General features: G+C 43.9%; 1 protein-coding gene across 3 annotated transcripts; it reads left to right on the top strand.

The window, feature by feature from the left end:
* The first annotated feature begins 7764 nt into the window (after window positions 1–7764).
* On the top strand, window positions 7765–14839 carry LOC111159416 (eukaryotic translation initiation factor 3 subunit F). 3 transcript variants are annotated; one of them, XM_022521864.1, is made up of 8 exons: window positions 7765–8178; window positions 10831–10856; window positions 11186–11217; window positions 11643–11780; window positions 13085–13176; window positions 13650–13786; window positions 13918–14031; window positions 14613–14839. In XM_022521864.1, exons 1-8 carry the CDS (start codon window positions 7773–7775, stop codon window positions 14688–14690), a joined length of 1023 nt encoding a protein of 340 aa, XP_022377572.1. In that variant the 5' UTR covers window positions 7765–7772; the 3' UTR covers window positions 14691–14839. The 3 variants fall into 3 exon arrangements, with proteins under 3 accessions (XP_022377572.1, XP_022377571.1, XP_022377570.1); XM_022521863.1 differs by having other exon boundaries at window positions 11165–11217; XM_022521862.1 differs by having other exon boundaries at window positions 10831–10901; window positions 11138–11217.
* The last annotated feature ends 5364 nt before the right edge of the window (window positions 14840–20203 follow it).

The raw sequence follows: 20203 nt of genomic DNA, 5'->3' as shown, positions 1-20203 counted from the left end.
TAAAAGGTTAACAGTAGACATGTATTATTTAGAAGTGCAAAGATGCAGGAAGGAACAGTTTAAATACAAAAGCAGCTGCTTCAAAGAAGAGATACCAGAGGTAGTAGTGCGTGGGGTTGGGGAAGTGGACCAGGAAAGTACTGGATTTCGAGTATAAGCTTTTTAGTGTTAATTGATCTTTTAAACTATTGAGCATATATTACTTCAAAAAAATTAGCAAAGTGGGGCGCCTGGGTGGCTCAGAGGGTTAAAGCCTCTGCCTTCGGCTCAGGTCATGATCCCAGAGTCCTGGGATTGAGCCCCACATCAGGCTCTTTCCTTGGTGGGGAGCCTGCTTCCTCCTCTCTCTCTCTGCCTGCCTCTCTGCCTACTTGTGATCTCTGTCTGTCCAATAAATAAATAAAATCTTTAAAAAAAAAATTAGCAAAGTAAGAACAGGGGATAAAGAAGTGGAGATAGTAATACAGTATTGCATATTTGAAAATTGCTAAGAGTAAATGTGGAAAGTTCTCATCACAAAAAAGTTTCTGGAACTATGTATGATAATAGATGTTAACTAGATTTATTGTGGTGACCATTTCACAATATAAACATATTGAATCATAATGTATACCTGAAATCAATATGATGTTGTACATCAACTAAACTTTAATATGAGAGAAAGAAAGAGAGGAAGGAAGGAAGGAAGGAAGGAAGGAAAGAAAGAAATAATGCATGTAGACATATCTTTCAGGAAGTTTGTCACTGACCTGTATTCCTGAACTATGAAACATGAATATTGTGTACTGAGTTATCACTTCTTTGATAAATAATTAACAAATAAGAAGAAATGCATGGCAAAAACAAAAGTAATGATTAAGATCCTGCAATTAGAATATGTGATTCCTGGCAGCAATGTCCACAATAGCCAAAATATGGAAAGAGCTGAGATGTCCATCAACAGATGAATGGATAAAGAAGATGTGGTATAAATATATATACAATGGAATATTCCTCAGCCATTAAAAAGAATGAAATCTTGCCATTTATAATGATGTGGATGGAACTAGAGGATATCATGCTCAGTGAAATAAGTCAATCAGAGAAAGACAAATACCATATGATTTCACTCATATGTGGAATTCAAGAAACAAAACAGAGGATCATAGGGGAAGGGAAGGAAAAATAAAATAAGATGAAAACAGGGAGGCAAATCATAAGAGACTCTTAAATCTAGGAAACAAACTGAGAGTTGCTGGAGGGAAGATGGGTGGGGGATGGGGTAACTGGGGGATGGACATTAAGGAGGGCATGTGATGTAATGAGCACTGGGTGTTACATGCAACTGATGAATCACTAAATTCTATCCCTGAAACTAATAATACACTGTATGTTAGCGCTATATATTAACTATATTTAAATTGAATTTAAATGTAAAGTTTTTAAAAAAGAATATGGGGCTCCTAACTAGCAGAAGCACAAAAACAGTAAGAAAACACCATCAAATAACCCTATTAAAAGGCCAAATATAAGTGAAAAAAGAATATGACAAGTCAATCAAATAAACATAAAAAATAAAATGGTAGAAATTAATCCAAATATGTCAACACAGAAAATGTTAATAGACTAGGCTTGTGAATTCAAAGACAGAAGTGGTCAGGTTGGATTTTTAAAGTACTTACGTATATACCACTTAAAAGAGGTAGTCCTGGGACGCCTGGGTGGCTCAGTAAAGGTTAAGCCGCTGCCTTCAGCTCGGGTCATGATCCCAGGGTCCTGGGATCGAGTCCTTCGTGGCCTCCTTGCTCGTCAGGGAGCCTGCTTCTCTCTCCGCCTCAGCCTGCCTCTCTGCCTGCTTGTGTGCTCTCTCTCTCTCTCCTTCTCTCTGACAAATAAATAAGTAAAATATTTTTTTAAAAAAGAGGTAGTCCTAAAACATAAAGATATGGAATATTTGAAAGGAAAAGAGTGGATAAAAAATATGTAAGAATGTACAGATCAAGGGAAATCTGGTAGCTATATTTATAGAGTTCAAAAACTAGCAGAGTTAAATAATATGTTACTGAGTCATCCGTATATATTTGAAAACATAATTTTGAAGCAAATAACGTTGGACACAAAATTTAGGTAAGTAGTCATTTCTTGGGGTGGGGTGGGAGGGAATGAAATATTGGGGAGGAACACCAGGTCAATGTATAGCAACAGTGCTGGCACCAACTCACACAGGCTCCTAAATGCCAGTTGTTACATTTTCAGGGATTTTCAGAACCAGTTATTAAACTGCTAGTAGCTTGAAATCAGCCATGATAGGAGTATTAATACTGTAGAAATTGGTCAATGCCAAAATAAGGGCCTTTTTTTTTCAGGGAGCTTGTTGTTAAACATTTACTAGCATACCACAGAATGATAATATTCTAATACTCATAATAATATCATCTCTTATAATAGTCTAATTTTCATAATAAATTTTATTGTATATAATTCTATTATAATAAATTCATATTCTAATATATAATAGTAATTCATAATACTACTGTTGATAACGTTCTAATCCTTGGGTTGGGTTGTAGATTCTGTTCATTAGTTAAAAAATGAATAAGTGTTCTAGTTCTTGGCTTGGATAATAAGTCCTGATCATTATGTTATCTAAAAAATAATGAGTGAGGGACACCTGGATGGCTCAGTCAGTTAAGCATCTACCTTCAGCTCAGGTCATGATCCCAGGGTCCTGTGATTGAGCCCAGAGTCGGACTCCCCGCTCAGTGGGGAGTCTGCTTCTTCTTCTGCCTCTGACATTCCCCAGCTCTCTGTCTCACTCTCTCAAATTAAATAAATAAAATCTTTAAAAAAAATTTTTTTTAAATAATGAATGAGTGAATGAAACAATAAAAGAAGCTCATGAATGAGCCAAAGTGTCATGAACCAAAGAGTATGATTATTACAATTCTGTGTACCTGTGGTAGAAAAAAGAGCACTGGGGCACCTGGGTGGCTCAGTGGGTTAAAGCCTCTGCCTTCGGCTTGGGTCGTGATCCCAGGGTTCTAGGATTGAGCACTGCATCGGGCTCTCTGCTCAGCAGGGAGCCTGCTTCCTCCTCTCTCTCTCTCTCTGCCCGCCTCTCTGCCCACTTGTAATCTCTATCTGTCAAATAAATAAATAAAATCTTTAAAAAAAAAAAAGAGCACTAAATTTCTTCTGTCTGGGAGACATCAAGTGTCAAAAGAACCTCTACTAATGATGTGATCCACGGACACCTGAAAAGTCCCATCCCACGCTCAGAGAAACACACCAGGCTGCAGAAACGAGATGATGGGCATGTCTAGCCCAGTGGAGGTGAACATTCACCATGCAGGTGTGAGGCTTCAGGTCTGTGATACTGTGTGGCAGCTGTTCCTCACCACCCCAGCCAGAAAGGGCTTTCAGACAGAGGGCCTTCTGTGCCAAATCCAACGTAGCAGAGGAGTGTCCCGGCACTGGTGGAGCCTGGATAAGGCACCCAACTTCCTGAAACCTGCTGGCAGTGAGCAAACTGTGGAGGAAGCCTACAAGCCTGCCTGTGGGCCCCGTTGGCAGAAGGACAGGTGGTCGACCACCCAGGTATGGCTCCTGCTCAGCCCTGCCCCACCAAGGAAGCCTCATTAGGTCCCTCTTGCAGCGCTGTGAGAGCCTAGAGCTCCCCCTTGTGGGCCTCCCATCGTTGGCGCTACACTCAGAGCTCCCTTCACTCCAGCTGGTCACTGAAGATGTGGGATGAGTTTATCAAGCTACAGTCCCCAGTTTTAACATGAGCCTGTAGCTATGACCTTCATTTTTGCAGGAAGAACTCTCAAGCATACTGCTGAGGACAGCCAGGATCCCAGGTGTGATGGTTAATTTTATGTGTCAATTTGACTGGGGCACATGATCTCCAGATACTTGGTCAAACATTAATTTAGGTGTGTTGTGAGGATGCTTTTGGTTAAGTTGAACATGTGCTCTCTTCGGCAGCACATATACTAAAATTGGTTAAATTGAACATTGAAATTGATTGACTGAATAAAGCAGATTGCCATCCCTAATGTGGGTGGGCCTCATCCAATCAGTCGAAGGCCTATATAGAACAAATTGCTCATCCCTACCTGAAGTAAGAAGGAACTTCACCTGCCTGACTGCTTAAGCAGGACACTTATCCTTTCTAACTTTCAGACTCATACTGAAACATAGGCTCTTCTTGGGTCTTGAGTCTGCCTGCTTTTGGCCTAGAACTACTTATTGGCTCTCTTGGGTCTCCAGGCTGCTGACTAAAGATCTTGGGAGTTCTCAGCCTCCATAATCACATGAGTCAATCCCTTATTTAAATAGACGTATATTTAATATATACACGGTTATTCTAGAGAATCCTGACCAATATACCATGTGCACAACACATTTTCTATATTCAAGCAGATAGCTCATTTTCTCTCTCTCCATGCGTTCTGCCCTTTCCTGATGAACCTAAGCCTCAGAGTCTGATTGTAGCATTCAGCCTGCCTGGATCCCTCAGTCAATGATTGAAAAGCCAGCATCCTGAATGTATGTATCTCCTTGTCCTGGCTGGTCAGCATTCCCAGGAAGACCATGTTGATGATCTCTCCCCACCTGCCTCTTAGCTATATGGCTGGAGAAAAATACTGAAGTTGACCAGATCCTTGAAGTCTCCAGGCTCAGTGGGTCCCTCCCATAATTGACCAATGCCTTCGATGGCTCACTCTTGGTCCCTCTTCCACCACACAAAGGCTGGACCTCACCCTTGCACCACCATTCTTAACAGATCAACTTGGTTCTACTTCTCTGAGAAAAACATCACTTAACAGGAAGTCCTGCAACTTCCCTTAATTCCCCAACTCAAAGTGTCTCTGATTCTTCATCCACCTCTTTCTCTTTTCCTCCCAGAGAGAAAGGTCTTTAGGCCATTGATGTAAAGACAAAGTTCTTGGTGGTGAAGTAACCATACCCAACTCAAATACGTGGATAGCAGGCCCCTAGGGTGTGTATGATCAGTTGGGGCAGCAACACCTCTTCATCAGAGGTGTTTCTCTCCTCTGGCCTTCTTCCCACAGAATGATCTCAAGGGACCAGCCCTTGCTAAGGCAGACTCCCACTAGGCACCCATACGGGAGGCCACTGCCTAGGGCAGCCTCTCTAGCATGTCACTCATGGTGTGCAAGACCATGCCTTTCATCTACCTTCTTCATTCAGACCCTCCTTCCCCACTGCTTGTTTCATTAGATGGTTCTCCTTCTCACATGTATAGTCAATCTTTCTCTTTCCTCTAGATCCTTTCCCTTGGTATCAAATATCCTTAAAACTTTTCCAGCCTAAGTTGTCCCCTTCTCAGTCCCACCATTCCCCCTGCTGCTGCCTTAAATGTCTCCTCTCCTTCCCACCAACTCTCTTGAAATAGTAGCCGGCACTCACTGCCATCAGTTCAAACTGACCATTCTCACACCTGAATTCTGATTTCCATGCCCACCGCACCCTCGGTTCCATGGACACTGCTCTGCTAGGGTTGGTAAAGATCCAGGTTACCAAATCCAAGTCCCTGTTCAATCCCGCTCTGATAGGCTATTCAATTGCGTTTTGGGGGAATTAAAAGAAAGAACGTATTTCTGCCCAGAACATTGACGGGGGAGCTGGATCGTGTGAATTATAATTATGGAAGATAGCTCCAAAGAGAAAGTGGTTCTTGGACATGAGAGTTGGGGCTAAGAAATTCAACCTCACCCACGCACCTTGCCAACTGGATGCCAGGACTTGACCTAATTAAGGAAGTTGATTGGTTTCCTCAGAAGAAGATATTATCATTCCCACTGTACCATGAAGGAAACTGAGATTCAGAAAAAATTATATGTTGCCCAAAGTTATACAGTATGTTAGAATCAAAGCTCCTTCCATTACACACCAGTGATAATACCTACCACTTAATAATAATAACTGTGGTACTTATCAAGGTGTGAATTTGGGAGAGTCGATCCCTGTCATTGAGAATGCGGGGGCGGGGGGGGGGGAATTCCCTGCAGGGTGCCTGAGATCCATGCCATTCTATGATCATTTCTCCATCCCCATTTGGACAGCAGATAAAATAAGAGGCTGTGACTGGCATATATATATATATATATATATATATATATATATATATGGGCTCTCTATATATCTTTATTATATAGATATATCTCCTAGTTTATGTTTTAGGATCATATCTTCCATTGGCTCTCAGTTTCCACAAAAAGAATGATGTGCTAGAGTGGCTTTGTGTGAATTCACCCAATAATCTTTATTACAAAACAATGAAAAAATAATAATAATAACTGTGGTATATCAGGCACATGCTAAGAGCTTTACAGAGGGTTGCTCATTGAAACTGATGCTAGTACAGGCTAGCATCTCCATCTAACCACTCTACAATTCTGCGTGGATGTCTAATAAACATCTCAAGAGTTACATCTTCAAAATTGAACTTAGGATCTTTTCCCAAAAAACCGCTCCACTTGTAGCTTTCACTATCACAATTGATGATAACGTCTTCACTCTAGTTCAGCACACACACACACAGTCGGAGTTGACTCTTCTATTTCACACCACACATACAATTGCCCAGAAAATCCTATTGTCTCTAAAGGTATCCCTATTTTACCCACTTCTCACCAGTTCCACTGCTACTGGCCTGGTCCCTTCCACCATCCCCTCTCCCTTGGTTACCTGCTAATCTCCTAACAGGTCTCCCTGCTCTTTCTCACTCACCTTTCTTTCCTCAGCAACCACCCCACCCCAGCCCATTCTGTTCTTCTCAAAGCAGAGTGATCCTTTTTTTTTTTTTTTTTTTAACTCAGACAGATCATGACTTTGCCCTGCTCCAAACCCTGCAATGGCTCCCCACCTCCCTCAGAGTAAAAGTCAATGTCCTTACCATGGTTTAGGACGTCCTTAATCATGTGCTCCACAATCCCGATCCAAAGGTCCACCTCCTGCTCTTCCCTGCCATGATCTTAACACTCCAGACACCAAACAGCCTACTCACACACACCAGGTCTGCTCCTTCCTGCCTTAAAGCCTTTGCACTAGCTGATCCCTCTACCTGAAGGCTCCCCACCAATTAGCCACCTTCCTCCCCTCCTTAAATCCACTCAAATCTCACATTCTCATTGTTACCTATCCTAACTCCCGAGTCCCCCTTATTCCCCGCTAATTTTTCCTTTTTCATAGCCCTCATCACCTTCTAACATACTATATAATAATATGTTTGTCTCTCTCCACTAGATCGTCAATTCTTCCAGGCAACGATCCTCGTTTTGTTCAACGATGTATATTCCAAGCGCCTAAAACAGCGTCTGGCAGATATTCAAACTGGTGAATGAGTAAGTCACCACACTGACATCTCATGATGCTTTCTAAAACGCACTTTAAAAAAAAAAATAAATAAATAAATAAACGCACTTTAACATTCCCTATTCCTTTGAAGTCAGAAAACAGGAATTCCGACCCATTCTCCGCCCTCTGGGTCCATCTGGCGGCAGCTGAGCAGACGAACATGTTCCTCTTCTGCCCGCGCCTTCCCAAGTTTGTTCGGAACTACTTAGCTCGATTCCCACTGAATGCTCATCGGGCAGAAATCTAAGACCACAAACTCACAGCAGGAAATTGTGGCGCCAGGAGAAGCATCATCCGTAACCAGTAAGCGCAAAGATCTAGCTCACGTGGTGCATATTCAGCCTATCGTGTTCCTAATACTCTTCAACTCCCTCCCTTCCGCTCCTGCCTCCTTCTCGCTCGACAAGATGGCCACACCGGCTGCACCGGCGAGTGCTCCCGCCGCCACTCCAGCTCCAGCCCCCGCCCCGACCGTGGCCGCGGCCCCAGCTTCGGTCCCAGCCCCGGCCCCAACCCCAGCCTCAGCGCCAGCGCCCGCTCCGGCTCCAGCGCCGGTCCCAGCTCCAGCGCCGGCTCCAGCCTCATCCTCAGACTCAGTGACTGCAGCGGCCACGACTGCGGCTCCGGGCCAGACCCCGGCCTCAACGCCGGCCCCAGCGCAGACTCCGGCGCAGTCGCTGCCGGGGCCTGCCCTCCCAGGCCCCTTCCCCGGCGGCCGGGTTGTCCGGCTGCATCCGGTCATTTTGGCCTCCATCGTGGACAGCTACGAGCGACGCAACGAGGGCGCTGCCCGAGTTATCGGGACCCTGCTGGGTAAGTGGTCACACCGAACTGACATTCTCTTCCACCTCCCAGCTCCCTTTTATCTTGTTCACTGCTCGTCCCATCCGCATTGACCTCTTACCTATTTCTACATCCCATCTTCCTGCCGCGATTTATCTCCTTAAGGAATTTTTACTTTCCTGCCAGATTGCTGTCACTTTGGTCGATATAAAATACGTAAGCAGTACGGAGTTATTGAATAAATACCATGTGCCCAATGATTTACATTTTATTTTTAGTCTTCCCAGTATTATTTCAGGTCAAGCGTGATTAGTCCCAAACTGCCAAAAATGAGTTCGGATGCTAAGAAGTCAAAAACGTTTGACTCCCTAAACCCAGTGACCTCGCACCCCCACCCCACCCCACCCCCACACACTTTTACGGACTAAATGTCTTTATATTCCAGGTGTTTACAAAGACGTTTTTAACCACCTGGCAAAGGAGTAATGACATCTTTAAAAAGACATTCCTTTGAACAAGTAAACCAGTTTGGCAGAAACTCATTTAGGGTTTCAATAATATTTTGCTTTCCTAAACATTTAATCCTGGTCTTCTGTTCTGTTGTCTCCGTGAAAATGTTAATTTGTGAAACTGAGAAGCAGTAAAGAAGGATTACTGATAACGTGCCCCTTTCTCTGGGGACTGTTGGTCCCATCAAAGTCATTTTCACCCCATCTTTGTCACTCATTTTAGATACCTTTGTGAATCCACTCTAGCTTTATTCCTCATTTTTCTTATTCTTAAATATGTAATTGTCTTTCCACCATAGAAGACAAGTGGTGTGTTGCAAAGAGGACAGGATTTGTAAGTAGATTTCACCAGATACTAACCATGTGCCTTGGGACAAATTACCTAAAGTCTAGTTCTTTCAGGGGCTACTTAGACTTAGTCTTTGCAAGAACTAAATTATTATCATAAGCATCTAACTGCTGGCACACATGAGGTACAAAATGGCTGTTGGTTGCCGTCTACCACATCAGGGCTGTATACACCGCCCCCCCGCCCCGCCAGCATGCGCGCATGCACACATACACACGTGCACTCGCTCTCTCCCACTCTCTGTCTTTGAAGGTTTGGCAATTTACAGAAACTTCAGTTGATCTGTTATCTTCCAAACATTGTCAAGATTTTCCTCAAACCAAGCCTTTGTATTCTGTTTGCCCCAAGTGGCTTCCCTGCTCTCCGTCATTTAAGTTCCATTCATTTTCCAGGATCCCAGGAAAAGTGTTAAGTGTCAGTTCTTCATCTTACACTACTACCCTCACCTCCATTCTTAACCTCCCAAAGTGTAATAGCATTCTGTAACTGTGTCCTGCTTTGAGCTTCTGTTGTAAATGATTTTTGCAACACTACCTTTGCACTTGACAAATACTAATTTACTCTTAGCTGCACTACCAAATGTTCCAAACTCACTGGAGGTGTTTAACTAAAGAAACAGTTCTTCACCTGGGGAGACCATTAAGTGCCCCAGATACTGTAGTGACCCTAGTTAGACCAACTGTAATCTAGATCTTTAGATCCTTCTTCTAGACTGGGATCATGGTCCAGTGCTAGGGGTTATAAAGATGTTACTTACTGAAGAATGAAACATAGACTGCTCACTGGGAGCTTAAAATTTTCTTGTGAAACGTACTTAATTTGGTTAAATGAAGTCACTGGAACCACTTAAGTACCATAAAACTGTTAGGTATTTAGAATTTAGAGTTGCATAAAACTTCTCTAACCTTGAATTCAAGATGAAGGTTAGTGGCATGGAACTATAGAAGAATTAAAACTGCTTCAGAAGTTTGAAATGGTCAAGTTTATTGAATGCTGATGAAAAGTCAAATAAAATAGAACATATTTATCCATTGGGTTTGGAGACTGTTTCAGCTACAGGAACAGAAACCATCGCGAAGTGGAATAAAACAGACAGATAGCTGCGGCCCCTGGCCAGACCCCAGCCTCAACGCCGGGAAGCATTGTGGTCTGTGGCAGAGGGGGAAGTCCTTGAAGCCTTGTGTGGGTGGTGCCAGTAAGTTAGAGAAAGATGGAGAACCGAAGGGACTAGCAGTCTTAGGTCAAGAAACAAACGTAGTAGGAGTTAAGAGTATCAGAACTAGAATGGGAGCTTGTGGTAAAAGACTGATACTAATGTTTAAGATTCACAGGTAGAAGGTTTCTGGATGATGATGGGGTTAAGGTTATGACCATGGGACTAGATGGCTGAAGGGAGGTACAGGTGAAACTCCCTAAAATTGTACTCTGAGGCTAGGCTTCTGTATGGGTGGCCTTTGTAGACATTGTCAGAATTTTCCAGGTAATTTGCAGATTGAATTATAAGAGAAAATCTAGTGGCTGAAAAGTGAAGATCGCAGAGTCACAGACTGCCACAGCACGGTAGCAGGAAAGAACAGATAGCAGAAGAGCTTGTGAAGGAAGAAGAATAGACCCGTTCATTGGTGGTTAAAGGAAAAAGATCACTCAGAGCTTCAGTTCTCTGGAGAATCCTGGTTCCATTGATGCACATGGCTGAACTTGGAGCTTATGAGTTCAATTTTTCGTTCATTGATTTTGAGGAAGCCTCTGAAAGCATTTGGAAAGTGGTCAGAGGCTGTTGAGAGCTCTAGGGTTTTATAAAACATGGACAATTCTCTCTCACAGGAACCGTTGACAAGCATTCAGTGGAGGTGACTAACTGCTTTTCAGTGCCGCACAACGAGTCAGAAGATGAGGTGAGTGGGAGCTTGAGCTGCCATTGTGTGATCTGTAGTTGTTTGTTCGCTAGGCTCTCCTTAAGCACAGTATGTTGAGCTCGTCACTGGAAGTCCGGCAGTTCGAAGAGCTGTTTTTATGTTTACATACTTGCTGGGGCTCTTTTGTCTCCTGGGGGGTGGCCCCTTGTCCTTTTCTTCCACTTTTTTCTATGAACTTCTAGCTTCTTAGCTTCCTTTTCTGCCTGCCTTCTTAGGTGGCTGTTGACATGGAATTTGCTAAGAACATGTATGAATTACACAAGAAAGTCTCTCCAAATGAGCTTATCCTGGGCTGGTAAGTTGAAGTGGGGGGAATGGAAAGTTTTGGTGATTGCCATGGTTTTTTGCCACCAGACTAAGCATTATACTCTTTTGGTGACAGAATGTTGGAAGTGTATTACCTCAAGGATCTACAAATTTAGTGTGTTTTGCTGGCAGTTCTGATCTCATGAGGCCAGGAATATTTACTTTGAAATGTAGCTTTTACTGAGCAAGTATTTTTGCCTTGCTGGTGACTTAAAATGTTGCAAGAGCTCTGAGAGTCAGCTTTTGATCTGATTTGATCTAGTTTCCGGTTTATCTGTCATTTTTACATTTGGGGTGTCACTGGGGGTAACATTACCATAGAAGTGTCAGGTAGCAAGAGACACCCATGTCACCATCATGTTTGGTCTTAATGTCACATGTAGACATGAACCCACACTGTGTTCCATTTTCCAGGTATGCTACAGGCCATGACATCACAGAGCACTCTGTGCTGATCCATGAGTACTACAGCCGGGAAGCCCCCAACCCCATTCACCTCACTGTGGACACGAGCCTCCAGAATGGCCGCATGAGCATCAAGGCCTATGTCAGGTGACCAGTGTTTGGGGACACAGGGTGTAAAAGGCTTATCTATCTAGTTCATACCATGCCTGGATGACACCCACTTCCACCCAAAGCAGGTTTAATCTTTCAGTGTATAGCTCATTGCCTCCTAAGGCAGCCCATTTCTCACTCTCAGCAATTATCATTAGAATGGCTTTACTCTGCAACAAAATCTGTCCCTGAAATATCCACTCATTTATACCGGTAGTGGTATCCATTTTCTTAACCAATTTCAAATGACAGCCCTTTAGGTAGTTACACACACTGTCATGTTTTTCATGTCATCTTTTCTATAAACGAACTCTTCGCGATTCCTATAGCTGATCCTCACGTGGTATTTTGGTCACTATCCTTCACCACGTTCTGTTTCTCTGAGTCCACCTTTAGTTTGCCATTAGCCCGAGAACTGAACACAGGACTTGGAGTGGTGCGGGTTAAAAGATGATTGAGCTTTTTTGAATACATCTATTACCAGGGTTGAGTACAGTTTTTATGACAATAACATTATAGTTTTGACACACTGAGCTTGCAGGTGGTTAAAATGCCCATTGATGGGGAAGATTGGGAAAGGCCCCCTTGGCATGCCGAAGAAGGGGCTGCTGGAGGAGTTGGAAGGATTATCTTTTCAGGTTAGAGTGAAGGCAGTTGTTAGTGCCTCTCTCACGAGTTTGGCTTTGTGCTGTGTGTGTATTGTGATGTAACCAGTTAGCCACGACGCGGAGAGACAATGATGGTGGATGCCAAGTGCTTATGGGCGAGTTGGTGTACCACTAAGCTTTAGTCATTGCCTGATTTCATAGCCTTTTCAGATATTTCAGACTCTTCATGGTCCAGTTGAAAATAATGTTGTTGACGTAGTGAAAGCAGTCACCTTTAGCAAGATGACTTACAGCACCCAATCTAGTCTTGGTGGGCTGGAGTTACTTGGCTTTTTTCCATGCTGATGAAGGGCTCAATCTCATATTTCTGTGGGGGTGGATATCTGGGCAGCCAGCTCCACAGGGAAATCCAATGTCTTGTTTCATCACTGAGGTGTACAGTGAGTGAAGCAGTCCTCTGAAGGGACAGGTCATGTCTAAACGCTGAGTGCCCTCTCCTAGGCCAAGGTTTGTATATGGAATGGGCTAGAGGGAAAAAAGTGACTTGCTCCCACGAGATCTCAGGTTTAGATGGTTCTAGCCTTCTTATCTCAGAACTGGGGAACCCATACTCTTGGTATAACTGCTTTCCCAGCCTAGAGTAGAAAGCTCTCTCCCAAGTCCATTTGTTTACCTTGACTTCTCTCTCCCCAGCACTTTAATGGGTGTCCCTGGGAGAACCATGGGGGTGATGTTCACACCTCTCACAGTGAAATATGCATATTATGACACCGAACGCATTGGAGGTGAGTAACCTGATACCTTCTTTTGAGGTCTGGCATTTTTCAGGGGAGGGGTTTGCTGCTCTCTAACAAGTGGAGGGCTTTGGGTTGAAGAGGAACCATTGATCTGAGATTTGTGATTGAAGTCACAGTCATTCTCCTTTATAAATGGGCTTCCAGGAATTATTTGTGGAATTATTAGAGGGGGGAAATGATCAGTACCAGAGGCTATGTGACCATTCATACAAGAGCATTACATGACATGCTCTTACATGACATTCATGTGAGAGCAAACCCAGTGATTAGCATACTGCATACAGAGGTTGAGCTCTAACCATAGGAAGAAAAGATAATAAGGGCAGAGCAGGGGAGTTTAGAGAAGTTGGCTGTGTCCAGTAGGAGGTGGGAGAGTTCACAGAATGATTAGAGATCATCTCTTTCCTGATGGAATGACTGAAATCTCTGTGCCTCTTCTATTCCCCATCCCACTCCCACAGTTGACCTGATCATGAAGACCTGCTTTAGCCCCAACCGGGTGATCGGACTCTCAAGCGACTTGCAGCAAGTAGGAGGGGCATCAGCTCGCATCCAGGATGCCCTGAGCACAGTGTTGCAGTATGCAGAGGATGTGCTGGTGAGGAAGGGGAAGGAAAGAAAGGAGGGCATAGATCTCCACTCCAAGGTCACTGAGAGGTGTGCTGACAAATGGCAGTCCTTGGTGGTGAGAATTAACTCTGCCTCATTGAATCTTTGTTTGGTGCTCAGTCCGGAAAGGTGTCAGCTGACAATACCGTGGGCCGCTTCTTGATGAGTCTGGTTAACCAAGTACCCAAGATAGTTCCTGATGACTTTGAGACCATGCTCAACAGCAACATCAATGTGAGTGCTATCCCTAGGCTTCTGGGAGCTTGTGTCTTCCCCCACCTCAGCTCATGCATGGATGTGAAGGGAATTGGGGGAGATGACCTGGAGGGGAAAAGAGAAGGAGGGGCTTTGCCTTTGGCCCCTTGCAGTCCAGGTTGGGAGAAAGGAAGAGATAGTACATGTGCTTGGAGATTGCCCCACCTTCTCTTCCTTGATCGCATTATCTCAGGAACTGCTGATACTACTGTGACTTGTTACCTAGATTCATGGTTGAAAAAAATGCTAAATCCAGAGGTTAATGAAAATGCAGTTTCTCATTTTCCCCGTCTTAGTTCACAGATACTCCTCCCTCCATATTCTACCCAGAGATCTTGATTAAAGCACCCCAAGTTTATTAGTGTATCAGTAGAGATGAAAAGTGTTCTCAGACATTTCCTTCTTATCTTCCACCTTCAACTCTTGCCCAGTCTCTTCCTGAGCTGTCATTATCCAGGACTGTCCTCATAACCAGTGTCCACCATGGAGCTGGCCAATACCAGACTTTCTTCTCCCTTTCCACCCAACCCCTCACTCATTGTGACTTCTTCCTCTTCCAGGACCTGCTGATGGTGACCTACCTGGCCAATCTCACGCAGTCACAGATTGCCCTCAATGAGAAACTTGTAAACCTGTGAATGGGCCCCACGCAGCACTCCTGCCAGTCTGGGCCACCCTAGGACTCAGAGTGGAGTGAAGTAGAATGGTTTTCTTGTGGTTTGAGTCACACCAAGTCAGTCAAGTGCTTGTGACTCTAAATAAATGTAGCCTACCTTTTGTAAATGAATCCATCTTACATGAGTTTACTGCTGGGCGGGGGGAAAAAAACTGTCCTAGAGCTCACGCAGAAACCAGGAAGTGAATACTCTGGGTAGAAGTTGGTTGTGTGTTTATGACTCTCCATCAGTGGTTGCACCCATAGCCCAAGCTCAAGTCACTTTATCTTCATCTGACTTCAGACCAGATAGCCTTCTTTGCACACTGGTTTTATAAAGGTACTTTATTCCCACTCTTTTGCCTATGATTAGAGCAAACTGGGCCTCCAGAAAATAGCTTTTTATCACTTCTCTTCCATAGCATTTTAAGCGAATAACAGTACGAAGTGTTGCCCTGTGCACAGTTAGGAGTACCTAGAGCATGTGCTAGTGAGTGAGTGGAGAGGAAAGAAGGGAGTGGGTACAAATCTTAGTCCTGGGATCCGTGAGTCTATGCTGGTGGAAAGACAGTCTTCTGAGGATTAACTGCACTTTACCAAATTTTTCTTTTGGCTTTCATTCTGGAAAGGTATTCACTGACAGTACTCTGAACCATTTCTCAATGGGTCATGTGGTTCCCACAGGAAGTAAAAATGAGAATTCATGGAGGGAAAATAATTAGGAGAATTGGATACTTAATCTGAACTGAAAGAGCAGTGAGTGTGGTCAGAGTTGTAAACTACTTGAATAGTTATTTCAAGAGCTATTTGCCACTATGATTTGGGGAGGCAAATTTATTACCTATAGATTAAGGAGATTTCCCCAAAACTCCAAATTTCTTGGGTAATATGTAACTTGACTCTTTCGGTTATGTTGAGATGTGCCAATGGCAGAATCTAAGCAAAGACTAGATGACATTTCCCAGAGATTTTGTGGGATAGCGGTGACATCCGACAGCCCTTTCATCTGATTTCCTAGAGTGTTCTACCTGGGCACTGCTAGATGTCTTAGGTTGAGAAAGAAATGGGTTATTATTCAGGAACTGAAGGTTGGTTACATATTGAAGTGAAAAGGCGAGTGAAGGCAAGTGGGTATCAAAAAGGCCTGGTCCTGATTCTGGTTGTGAGATCTATAACCTTAGCAAAGACAAAATCTGAGGGTCGTAAGGTGCAGATAGTAATAATATATAGCCCATTAGAATATTGTGTGATTTTGATGAAGTAGTGAATATCAGGTTAACGTGCAAATACAATGCCTGATGACAGAAAGCATACGGGAAGTGGTAGCTATTATGTCTGAAACTGAGAGCAGTTCAAAAGTAATAAGAAACTTAGGAACCCCATCCTGGATGCCAGTTCTGATTCTGATACGTAACCTTAGGAAATACAAGTTCTTGGGGTTGTAAGATAGGTATAGTATTGATGCTTTTTTTTTTTTAAGATTTTATTTATTTGTCAGAGAGAGAGCACAAACGGGGAGTGGCAGTCAGGGCAGGCAGAGGGAGAAACAGGCTCCCCACCGAGCAAGGAGACCCATGTGGGACTCGATCCCAGGACCCTGGGATCATGATCTGAGCCACAGGCAGTGGCCTAACCCACTGAGCCACCCAGGCATCCCGATACTTTTTTACGTGTAGGCAAACATAAATACGTGAGATGATAAAAGTTATGCCAGATTGTAAGGTTAAAAATAACATGCATAATGGGAAAAGGGTTGATCAGAGTTCAGGTGTTTGCGTTCTATTTTTTGGATGGGTGGTTTAATACCAACTGAGTTTTTTTTAATATGCTTGCTAAAATGCCATGGTTGATCACTGAAAACATATATAACCTCCAAATGAAAGTGATAGGAAATAATGGAATAAGAAAATGGAAAGAAATTTTTTTAAAGTTGAGAAATGAGAAAGCATGAAAAAGTGGGTAAAGTAAATTAATAAAGATGGTAAAAATAAGTCGAGATACAGTAACAAGAAATGTAAAAAGGATTAAAGTAATGAGGGAAAAAAAGATTGAATTTTAAAGCAAAACAAACCCCAGCCATCCTTTGTTCGCAGGAGACACAACTAAAACATGGATGCAGTAAGTCGCCTGGCAGCTGGAAGCAGGGCCTGGTCTTAAAATGTTCAGTAAAAAAAATAGCCTCCGAGGACAGCGCAGTGTTACAGAGTCAAAATGCAAAATCTAACCATTCCTCTTCCCTTAGAGGCTGCTCAGAGCCTGGCGCCTTTGACCCTCTAGAGAAGCATAGGACAGGGGACAAAAGAAATACGATCTCTCAAGAAGTGTGCTGTCTTTAAGCCGGGGACAGCCGAAAGTATTTCTTCTGGAACTGAGATTATAAACTTAACAGAAGCCCAGAAGAGTCACTGGGGAAGATTTTCACTGAGGAGGTAAACCTAGACCCCAGGAATGGAGCTAGAAAGATGGCAAGGAGGCGTTCTTGGGAGTGAGAATAGACTGAGTGGAGCAGAGGTAGACCATGGCCTGGACAAGTGAAGAGACATGGTGCAGAAGACGGCTAGCAAGAGAATGGTTGATGCAGGCTTGCCAGAACCAGAATAGCTCAGGGAGACCTCTACGAAGTTTCTGAAAGAGACAGGAGTAACTTTTAGGGTTATGCCATGGGTCATCTGAAAGGTAGGTAGAGTGGTCCAAGTGAGAAATGCAGATAGCGTGAATTAGGATCATAAGAGGCCCGGGAAATGAGGCAGAACACATGAGAAACCACCGCCTGGCATGTCTTGGTTCAGCACATGATACAGGGTTCTTTGCCACCTGCCCTGCCTGGTGGCTGCCACACACATTCCTGTTCTGTACTGAGTGGGGTGGGGAAGCAGTGACTGCTAGCAGTTCTGAGGATCCCGTGACTGGAAGGAGAAGCAGCAATCCACTGGGAATGGTTAGGAAGTTAAGGCCAAGATGGGATTCCACAGTCTGACCAAAAATTGGAACAAGCCTATACCAACAAAGATAATGTTCCAAAGCTGGCCCACTCGCCACCCTGTTACATAAAGTTCCTGTTCAGGGCTCTTCAACAATCTTAGCCAACTTTCCCTACCCCTACTCAAACAGCTTTCCAAAGGATCCCGCACCCCCCAGCCAGTTCTAAGCATTTCCTACGCTAGAACCTTCTAATACTAACCCATCTTCCTTATCCCCCAAATCATGCCCAAACATTCCACAGACTTTAGTCACCCCAAACTAATTAGTCCTTCCAATCCTACAAACCAAGCCAACCAAGTAGCCCTACTAAGCCACAGGCCCACCACCCCTCCCATTTCTGAGTCCCTCTTCCCCTCTGAAGCTGTTTAGTAATCGTTTACCCAGTGTCAACGAGCTTCGTTCTGATGGTTGCTCTGATAGAGAACTTTAGCTTCATAGGCATAGATGGCATATTCCTGCACCTTTTTACCTCCCTGTAGGTCTTCCCGGTTTACACTGGGATCATGAGCATTTTGACTTTAGAATCCTCACTGGATGGCCTAACCCTAAATGAAGTACCCTGAGCCCTTGGATATCTGGGTCCTAGAAGTACACAATGACTCAGAATGGATCAATCCCACAGGTGTGGATCCTCCGGTATACTGAGCCCTTGGACTTAACCCTGTAGGAACTCTGGTTCTGGACCCCTTGACTCAATGGGCAGATTGATGCCAAGTGGCAATGAGTCTCTGAAGCCGTCTCATCACACTAATAGCGGGTAGTGAGCCTGGCACGCCATTTGCTGTGTGTTCACTGTTTACTCATTTAGTGTTAAGATTTTAGTGCTTGCCAAATACCATGCAGCACTAGGCGAATAATGTGCACTCCGTGTTACTGGCCTTAAGGAGTTCACGTCTCGGTGGGGAAAGCAAAAGTAAATAGTTGCAAAACAGCAGAAAAGGAGTGCTGGATCTAGCACTTCCTGAGCACCTCTCTTGTTTGGTCAGTTCACATTACAGAGGGAGCTGGGCTCAGAGAGATGAGTACATTACTTATAGGGAACACAATTAGTGACAAAACGCTTTTAATTCGGGTCTGGATTTTTTTCTTTTCTCTCTAGCCTTCTGCTTCACAGTTTAGTGGCCCAATGAAATCACTAATAGGGCGAAAATGCAACGTAAAAGGAGCATATTACAAGGATTGACCAGCTCTGTCAGTGAGCCTGGGAAGATTCTACCCAGGATGTGATACCTGAGCTAGCCTTTATTTTTAACAAGGAAATTAGGAAAGGATAAATGGGGCAGAGGAAACACATTTTAAAAAAAACCTTAACCTGTTCAGAACCTAAGGAAGCTAGTATAGGAAGTAGACCATAAAGGCCGTCAGACTATGGAGATTGGGTATTATTTGAGAAGTGGGAAGGCACTAGATAATTAGAGATTTCAGGAAGATCACCTGGTAGTGTAGAGGAAGGATGGAACGGGAAAAAAGCAGAGGGAAGGAAGACAAGTCAGGGCCTCTGTGATTGCTCAGATGACAGTGGCGTGGGAATGGTAACAAGACTCCATTTGAAGAGGATTTTGTAAGGCAGACTCAGGTTTGTGGGGAGACTGGTTGAACTTGGGTGATGAGACATGGGAGTTTAGCATCCTGGTTTCTGATAAATATGATTGAAGGGATGGAAAGCCTGGCTACTAGAGTGGTAGAAGTTTAGAGATATAGAGATGTGTCCAGAAAAAGGGTTAGATGGGTAGGTCAGGACATGTTCAAAAAGGAGTCATTTGCCCTGCGCGCCCCCCCCGCCCCCGCAAGATTTAATTAGTTTCAGCCTATCCCAGGAATGTCACCTTATTTTAATAGTCAAATCTGAAATTTCCTGACCAACAGCAGTGAGGCAATTTGGATGATGAAAAACCCTGCCATTTCTTTCTCCTCCCCTCCAAAAGGATATGTCCTGGCCTGAAACAGTCCTTTTATTTTGCCCATAATGTGCCCTACCCTTTTTCCTATGAAGACCTTCCATTTTGTACAACTCCTGGGAGCATCTCTTCTTGCTAGTTGGGATGCTGCCCAACTCATGAATGGCCTAACAAAGCCAATTAGGTCTTCATATTTACTCAGTTGAATTGTATTCCTTAGCAGACCAAATGGTGAAGTCGTGAATGCAGCTAAGTAATTGCAATGTCTTTGATAAACTGTGGGGCTGCACCAAAGCGTTTGAGGAAAGGCTGAAGAATATACTCATTTGAGTAAAGTAATATTGACCAAATGCCAACAATATGCTAAGCAAGGGGTCCTGGTGCCTGCTTAGAACCTTCTGGAGGGGATAGACAAGTAAAGAGGTGATTGCATTGGGAATCACAAGGCATTGGATGTCATGGACGGCTTCCAGTCAGGGAGTAAAATCCAAGCTGGAGGAAACAGACTGAAAAAGGAGAGAGAAGAAAACAGCATTCTAAGCACAGAAAGCTGGCAAAGGCTCAGAGACAGTGTCAACCATGTGGCTCCGTCGTTGCTGACTCTTGGCTAAGGAGC

The sequence above is a fragment of the Enhydra lutris genome, unplaced genomic scaffold, assembly GCF_002288905.1.
Source record: "Enhydra lutris kenyoni isolate GAN:26980312 unplaced genomic scaffold, ASM228890v2 scaffoldscaffold68, whole genome shotgun sequence".
Lineage (NCBI taxonomy): Eukaryota > Metazoa > Chordata > Mammalia > Carnivora > Mustelidae > Enhydra > Enhydra lutris.
This window is presented reverse-complemented; position numbering and strand designations above follow the sequence as displayed.

Excerpts from the sequence above, each read along its gene's own strand:
- LOC111159416 (XM_022521862.1), top strand. The coding sequence starts at position 7,773 with ATGGCCACACCGGCTGCACCGGCGAGTGCTCCCGCCGCCACTCCAGCT. Across the intron at positions 11,781-13,084 it reads AGCATCAAGGCCTATGTCAG|CACTTTAATGGGTGTCCCTG; the intron begins GTGACCAGTGTT and ends CTCTCTCCCCAG. Across the intron at positions 13,177-13,649 it reads TGACACCGAACGCATTGGAG|TTGACCTGATCATGAAGACC; the intron begins GTGAGTAACCTG and ends CCACTCCCACAG.